This window comes from Echinops telfairi, unplaced genomic scaffold (genome assembly GCF_000313985.2).
Source record: "Echinops telfairi isolate 266 unplaced genomic scaffold, ASM31398v2 ScPeMD7_70;HRSCAF=299, whole genome shotgun sequence".
NCBI classification, from domain to species: Eukaryota; Metazoa; Chordata; class Mammalia; order Afrosoricida; family Tenrecidae; genus Echinops; species Echinops telfairi.
Genome location: NW_022103968.1, coordinates 27773125 through 27780997, shown reverse-complemented (window position 1 = coordinate 27780997; position 7873 = coordinate 27773125). Strand labels below are relative to the sequence as shown.

Sequence of the window (7873 nt, the reverse complement as noted above, 5' to 3'; positions counted from 1 at the left end):
TTTGCTACCCCAAAGGTCGGTTGTTTGAACCCACCCAGTGTGGTAGTTATATAATTTCCTGTCAACTGAGCGAAGGGGTGGAGTCTAGCCTGTCAATCAGGCCATCGCCAGTGATGCCTCTGTGTGGGCATGGCCTTCTCCTGAGGATTCTGGGAACCCGTCTTCCTCCCTGGAGGTGGGACACGCACTCTCTCTGCTTCACATTCTGTTGACAAGCCACCAGAAGCTATGCTGATGGAGCCAGAGCCCTGGAGCTGGAGGAGCCGCTGGAGAGCTGCGCCAGCATGAGATGCTTCCACAAGGCGTTTCACCCACTGGCCTGTGATCTTCCTGTTCCGGCATCATTGCAGGTGCTGCGTGAGTCTGTAGAAGAACTGATGGACGAGTATGGGACATATGGGCTAATAGTGGACTGTGGGCTTATATCAAACTTATGGACTTGATCTGGACTGGGCCAGGATATTTTTAAAATATACACTTACTCTTGGCTATCAAACTCTCTCTCACACACAGATGAGTGTCTCTGGATTTGTTTTTCTAGTCAACATGGATGGACACACCCAGTGACGCTGGGAATAAAAGAGCTGGATCTGCTCTCATCGAGATTGCTGCTATTGCTAGGTGCCACCAAGGCAGTTCCAACTCACAGAAATCCCATGTGCAACAGAGTGAAAGCCTGCCCAGTCTTAGCCTGGCAACCTTAGGGGCCAATTCTACTCAGTCACATGGGGTCACTAAGCATCACTATAAATCAACTGGACAGTACAACAACACTCCTCTCAAGTCCTTAGGTGGCACACAAATAAGTGTTGTGAGAGGTAGGTGGTTCAAACCCATTGTGTTAGTCTGCGTAGAGAAACAAATCCAGGGAGATTCATATGTGTCTAAGAAAGAGCTTTATATACGAGAAGTGAATATTGAGAAAACATCCCAGCCAGTCGAGATCAAGTCCCTACGTCTGATGTAGCCCATATGTCCGATACCAGTCTATCAGTTCTTATTCAGACTCACACAGCATGCAATAATGTGAATGCAGGAAGATCACAGGCCAATGGGTGCAAAGTCTTATGAATCCAGTGGCAGAGGAAGCATCTCAGGGCTGGTGTGGGTCTCCATGTGGTTCCTCCAACTCCAGGGCCCTGGCCACCTTCAGCTTAGCTCCATGTGGCTTGTCATCAGGAATGTCTTACAGGGAGAGTGTGTCCCACCTCCATTTAGCTATTTATCTCCTTAGCATCTCCAAATAAGGTCATCAAGCTGCAACCTGATTGACAGGTTAAACTTCACTCTTAATAGTCTCAAATTGGCACCAGATTATGTAACTTCCACACCCATCAAGAGGTATCTTGGAGGAAAGACCTGATAATCTACTTCAGAGAAGGTCACAGACATTGAAAATGCCATGGAATTCTACTGACACGTAAGGGGTTTGTCATGAGTCTAGACTGATGAGGCTAACTGATTACCTTTTTTTTCAGGGCTTAAAAAAAACAACAAATTTTTTTTAGTGTGATTTGGGTGAACGTTTACAGAGAAAGTTGGTTTTCCATTCAGCAATTCATACACATTTTGCTTTTGACATTGATTGCAATCGCTACAATCTAACAGCACTCTTCCAACTCCCCTGCCCCTTCTCATTTCCACTCTTCCATCTTTCCTATCCCTTCCTGTCTTCTGAACTTCTTTCTTGGACAAATGCTGCCCTTTGGGTCTCATGTGATTGATTAGTACACACTCCCCTGGCATTAGTGTTCACCTTATGGGCCTGTTGTTTGGTTAAGAGTTGAACCACTACATGAGTGCCTTTTCAGGCTAGAAGGTGACTACGAGTCATAGTCAAAGGGATTCTACCAGTCTCTATCAGTCCAGTAAGCATAGTCTTTCAGGTGACTTTCAGTTTTGTTCCATATCCCCAACCCCACCCACATCTAGGACCTCCTATTGTGCTCCCTTTCTGACTGGTTGATAGTGTGCCCTCTTAGTTTGGCGTGTTGAAGAATATTGAGTAACGCACACCTTTGTCTTAAAAGGGATACATCGAAGAACGCCCCTAAGAGATAAGGATGGTGTGCTTCAGACGTGCTATCCTGAGGGGCAAGTCCCTGGAGAAGGTCAGCGCAAAGAGCAAGATCCTTAAGGAGATGGATAGACGCGATGGTTGCAACAATGGGCTCAAACAGCAAGCGCTGGGCCGTGTTTTCTTCTGTAGTATGAGCTGCAACCAACCGGGCAGCACCGTCAACAACAGGCCTCTAGTGCTGACAGTTTCTCACAGCTCACTCTGCTCCAGGCTGATACTTCAATGACCCCGACGGACCCACAATTATCAGCGGCAGGAGTGCGGATGGCGGAGCGGGGTAAGCGGTGGATTAACTTTCTCTGTAGGAGAAAGGTGAGGTTCTCTGCTCCCATCAGGACTTACAGCCTCAGAGACATTCTATTCAGTCGTTCTGAGTCGAAATCAACTCGGGGGTAGGAGGTTTGGTTTGTACCAGCCATACGTGGCTCCGCCTACTCTCCCGGCTTCAAACCCGCGGGCTTTTTCGGTCTTGACTTCCTGTTCGGACTCTCGCGAAGGTTCCGCGGGAAGCTCGCGAACCGACTCCCCAGCAGACTTTCGGAAGCCGGGGAGAAAGCGTTCCTGGCCTCACCCGCCGGGTTCAGAAACCCTTCGGCGGGGGGCGGAGTCTGGGCGGCTCGACCACCAGGGGGCCGGGTCCAGTTCCGGGGCGCTCTGCCGAGGGACGCAGGCCGCCGCGCCGGAGCTAACTGCGCGCCGCTCTCGTACGCATGCGGAGCCCCACCCCCAGGGGGCGGTCCCAAGGCCGGGCCCCGCCCCGGCTTCTGACTTGGCTGGAGGCGGGCCTCCGGGGCGGAGTCTGGCTAAATAACCGTTCTCGCACCGACTACAAACCCTGGGCTCCGCGGGCCGTGGGGCCTCGGAAGAACCCTCGGGGGCAGGCCGGGGCGTGGCCTGGCCGACCCCCGCTCGGGTGGGCGAGTGTCCAGGAACACTTTCTTCCCAGCCCCCACCCCAAAGTGCCACGGTGGCGCTGGTGGGGGCAGCGGTGATGGAGTGCCTCCGGCCCCTGCCAGCCCAACAAGCCTTAACCTGTAATCCCGACCCGGAGCGACACCCGCTGGGGAGGCACCCGGCCCGCCTTCCCCTGCGGCCGCTAGCCGGATCCGACTTCTAATCACTGGGCTCAGCCTCTGGCTGAAGCACCTGCCGGATGTGGGAAGGCTGGAAGGGGCCAGTTGTGGCGAAACAGCTGTAAGAGCTGAATCTCGGGGTGGTGCCTTGGGGTGGACGTGAAGCCCCGGAGAGGAGGGAGATGCCGGAGCAAGCCAGCAACCCGCCCCCACCCCCCCCCCGGGAAGTCGGACCCGGACTGTGGGGAGAGGACGTTGACTGATTCTGTCTAGCCGTCGACCTAAAAAGATATGGCACCGGGGCTGCTAGTACCTCCCCATTCTGTAGCTACTCTAGCTGACCCCAGGGACCGGAAAGTCTGATGGGGCAGGGCCTGGCTGCTAGTCTCCCCACCCCCACCCGTCTGGTCCTAGTCCTTTTCTTTCTCTCTTAATTTCGGTGTCTGGTTACGGTTACCGCTCCTCGGCGCTTCTTTTGACTTGGAGCCAGGTTAAGGGGAAGTGGCCCCGGAGGGTCCCGTGCGGCTGCAAAACCTTGGCAGCCTCTGAACAAGGGGGTTGGGGGCAGTGTGCGACGTCCAAGGACGTCGATGGGCGGGGAGAGGGGGCGGAGGAGCTGCTCTCGGAGTCCCCGTCCGTCCGTGGGCTCTCTCAGAGATCTTTCAGCAGAAACCGAGGTGGTAGGGGTGGGGGCCTCAGCCCACTGCCTGCCTCTGCTTTCTTTCCACCACCTCCCTTTTTCAGATCGCTGCTCCGAAGGGCCTAATCCTGAACAGGAGGTGAGAGTCCTGAGCCCCAGACCGCAGGCCAGCATCTCCCGGCCTACTCCCATCTCCCACCTCCCTTAACAACTCCAGAACCGCCACTCCCATCAGCCATGGAGGCAGGGAGCATCAGGGTTAAGTGGTGGTGGGTGTGCAGGCTCTCGGTGCTATTTACCGCTCCATCCTCTCACCTCCCAAGCCCCCAGGAACAGCCCGTTAAATTGCCATGGGCATCAGAGGATGGGCCTGGGAGTCCATGCCTTCGTGTTGAGGGTCTCCTTCAATTCCCTGGTAGCTGGGAAGGAAACCAGCCGTGGAAGAGGGAGAGGGCCAAGGCCAGGGTCAGGCTGTGGTACAAGGAGCAGGGAGGGAGGTTGGCGTCTGGGCGCAGGCACAGGTGGACCTTTTGACCTGGCTTCCGTCCCTGGCAGGGTGTCAAGACCGTGCTGATGCCCCGAGTGCTCGCAGGGCTTCCAGTAAACCATGCCACGGTCGCCCGCAGCAACCTCGGCGCTGCCTTTGCTACTGCTGCTGGTGCGGGCGCTGGCCCTGGCCAGCGCGCGACCGCCCCCTGGCCCGGATTACCTGCGGCGCAGCTGGCTGCGGCTGCTGGTGGAGGGCGAGGGCTGCGCGCCCTGCCGGCTGGAAGAGTGCGCTGCGCCGCGGGGCTGTCTGGCGGGCCGAGTGCGCGACGCGTGCGGCTGCTGCTGGGAATGCGCCAACCTCGAGGGGCAGCTCTGCGACCTGGACCCCAGCGCTCACTTCTACGGGCGCTGCGGCGAGCAGCTCGAATGCCGTTTGGACGCAGGCGGCGACCTGAGCCGCGGCGAGGTGCCGGAGCCACTGTGTGCCTGTCGTTCCCAGCGACCCCTTTGCGGCTCGGACGGCCGCACCTATGCACAGATCTGCCGCTTGCAGGAGGCAGCCGGCGCTCAGCCTGACGCCAACCTCACCGTGGCGCACCCGGGCCCCTGCGAGTCGGGTATGCACGGCGCGGGCCCCTACCTACTGCACTTGAGTTTCACTGGGACACTGTTACTCCCCGGATTCCAAGGGCATTGGTCTCTCTGGCCAGAGAGGAAGCCGGAGGTCAAGAACCCATTGTCACAACTTGACACCGCTGATTCTGATGGTCCGCAGGAGGTGTGGGCCCTGAGCCCACAAGGTCAGCTTCGAGCATCGAGCTGCCTGAGCGCTGGACTAGGTGTACAGGGGCCAGCTCTCTCTGGGAGCAGGTACATAGCCACTGGCTGACCTCTAAATGGAGAAAGAGAAGAAAACCACCGCGTGCCCCTGCCCTTGCCCCCACCCCGACTTTCCCCAGACCATCTGGAGCCCAGACCGACTGGCTGGGGGGTGGGGGGTGGGGGCTCCGGAGAGATGCAATCAGGTTTTTGTTTGTGTGGCTTTGGAGAGGAATCCCAGTGTCCTGTCCCCGCCCCCTTCTGGGTTTAGCCGTTAGTGAAGGAGGGGGTTTCTTTTAGTGTCCCATCTTGGCGGGGAGCGGCGCTTTGGGCCACTGGGGCCTTGGGTTTCTCGGGAGGCAGCAGTAACTTTCACTTCCTGAGCTGGGGTCTGGCTGGCTGGAGCTCCAAGAAAGCAAACACCCCGCGGGGGGTCCCAACACTTTTCTTCCTCTCCCCTCCTCCAGGCTTCCTGCCTGGCGCCCAGGCTGGTTTCAGATTCTCAGCATTTGCCACGTGGAGCCCCCAGGGAGTGGGTGGGGGAGGGGCCGCTGGCTGGGCAGGACTCTGGGAACCGGGCCTGGTTAGAAAAGAGGGAGGGGGGGGCGGCAGGGAGGTGTTGGCTAGCAGCCAGGCAGGAGGGGGACCCGCAGGGGAGAATGAGGACAGGGGAGCACTCAGGGACAGACTGGTGATGCCAAACTGAGATACGGTTCTGTGCGCTTGGGTGTGCATTGCCTCTGCGCGGCTGTGTGTGTGAATGTGTGCGCCCATTTCCCTATCTGCTTTTGTACCCGTATGTACTTGCGTCAACATTTGTGTGTGCCTGTCTGTGTCCATGCCCTGCCTTGTTTATGCATGTGTACTCACCACCATCAGTAGGGAAGGAAGCTAGGTAAAGTGTCTGCGGCGTTGGCTCAGAAGCTGAAACAGCTAGCCTCAACTTCCTTGCAGGGCCAGGCCAGTGGGTTGAGCGGCAGCTAGCACTCTGACAATAACCTAACCTCAGGATCTATTACCCCACAAGTGTCTCCAGCGGTTTGTATATGGGGTCTTTGTTGGGGGCTGGGTAAACCGTCCTCTTCTCAGGCCTCCTACTTCCACCCCAGAACCCCAGATCGTGTCGCAACCCCATGACGTTTGGAACGTGACCGGGCAGGATGTGATCTTTGGCTGTGAAGTGTTTGCCTACCCGATGGCTTCCATCGAGTGGAGGAAAGACGGCATGGACATCCAGTTACCGGGGGATGACCCTCACATCTCTGTGCAGGTAGGGCCTGAGAGCAGAGACCTCCCTGGGGCAGCCCAACACCCTCCTTGAAGGACCCCACTGATTCCTTCCCTTGCTCCAGTTTAGGGGGGGACCACAGAGATTCCAAGTGACTGGCTGGCTGCAGATCCAGGCTTTGCGTCCCAGTGATGAGGGTACTTATCGCTGCTTTGCCCGCAATGCCCTGGGTCAGGTCGAGGCCCCAGCTAGCCTGACAGTGCTTACACCAGGTAGGAGGGATCCCGAACTGGGTGGGGAGTAGGGCCCTTAACTGAGTCTGCGGGTATGCATGACTTTCCCACTGGGGAATGGAGCCATTCACAGCTCCTCTCTCCTTTGCCTGAATGTGTTTGCAGACCAGCTGAACTCCACAGGCATCCCCCAGCTGTGGTCCCTGAACGTGCTCCGGGAGGAGGAGACTGAGAGCCAAGAGGGTGAGGACTACTACTAGGTCCGGAGCCCTGGGCCCTGGCAGGGACAGGGTTCATCCTTGCTCTTGAAAAGACCTGCAGTGCGCTGGGAATTTAGCCCCTTCCAAGGTGGCTCTAATGCTCTCCTTACATCATTCCTAAGGGGGTGCCATTTGGTCAATTCCGATTCATAGGGGCCCGATGTACAGCAGAAGGAAACACCGCCTGGCCTTGCACCATCCTCCTAGTTCTTATGTTTGAGCCCGTTGTTGCAGCCGCTAGGGCAGTCCTTCTTGTCAAGGGTCTTCCTCTTTTTCGCTATCCTCCCACTTTATCAAGCATGAGGTCCTTCTCTAGGGACTGGTCTCTCCTGACAGCGTGTGCAAAATCCTTGCCTCTAAGGAGCGTTCTGATTGTACTTCTCCCAAGACAGCTGTTTCTTCTTTTGGCAGTCCAGAGTGCTTTCAGTATTCTTCACCAACATCGAAGCTCATATGTATCAATTCTTTGTTCTTCCTTATTCAGTGTCCAACTTACACATACACATGAAGCTATTAGAAACACCATGGCTTGGATCAGGCACACCTTGGTCCTCAAAGTCACTTCCTCGCTTTTCAACACTTTAAAGAGGTCTTGTGCAGCAGATGTACCCAGTGCAGTGCTAGTGTTCTTAGTAGGGTGTATCTGGTAGTGGGGGCACTGAGACAAAAGTTGGGGAAAGGGAGGGGGAGGGGTGGGACTCAGAGGGGGTCCATGTAGGAGATGCCCTCCCAGGATAGTGTCCAGCAGACAAGCAGAAGGCACCAGCTGCCTACTGATCTCAGGCTGAGGTGGGTTCATTCTGGAGGCTGAAGCAGACCTCGGGGTGCCCCTCCAGTCTGGTCCAGTCAGTCTCTCCTAATTGCCTTCCCACACACCCCTTGGCTCCTGCCTTTGTTTTCCTGGCCCCCAGCATTGACCTCACCTCAGTCTACTCGTCCTCCAAACTCACCTTCTAGAGATCTGGCCTGTCTCATAAGGCCCAGCTGCACTCACTAACCGCAGGCCTCGTAGTGCTCAGTGTCTGCTGTCCAGGAGAGTACAGGGGGACAT

At 56.6% G+C, this 7873-nt stretch overlaps 1 protein-coding gene across 1 annotated transcript; it reads left to right on the top strand.

Moving 5' to 3' along the window:
- The first annotated feature begins 3837 nt into the window (after positions 1-3837).
- KAZALD1 (Kazal type serine peptidase inhibitor domain 1) lies at positions 3838-7023 on the top strand. Its single transcript, XM_004700984.4, has 5 exons — positions 3838-3932; positions 4349-4899; positions 6211-6371; positions 6454-6601; positions 6728-7023. Exons 2-5 carry the CDS (start codon positions 4401-4403, stop codon positions 6820-6822), a joined length of 903 nt encoding a protein of 300 aa, XP_004701041.2. The 5' UTR covers positions 3838-3932; positions 4349-4400; the 3' UTR covers positions 6823-7023.
- Positions 7024-7873: the final 850 nt, after the last annotated feature.

Coding starts and splice junctions, on each gene's coding strand:
- KAZALD1 (XM_004700984.4), top strand. CDS start 4,401: ATGCCACGGTCGCCCGCAGCAACCTCGGCGCTGCCTTTGCTACTGCTG. Junction 4,900..6,210: donor CCCGGGCCCCTGCGAGTCGG/GTATGCACGGCG, acceptor CTTCCACCCCAG/AACCCCAGATCGTGTCGCAA. Junction 6,372..6,453: donor ACCCTCACATCTCTGTGCAG/GTAGGGCCTGAG, acceptor CCCTTGCTCCAG/TTTAGGGGGGGACCACAGAG.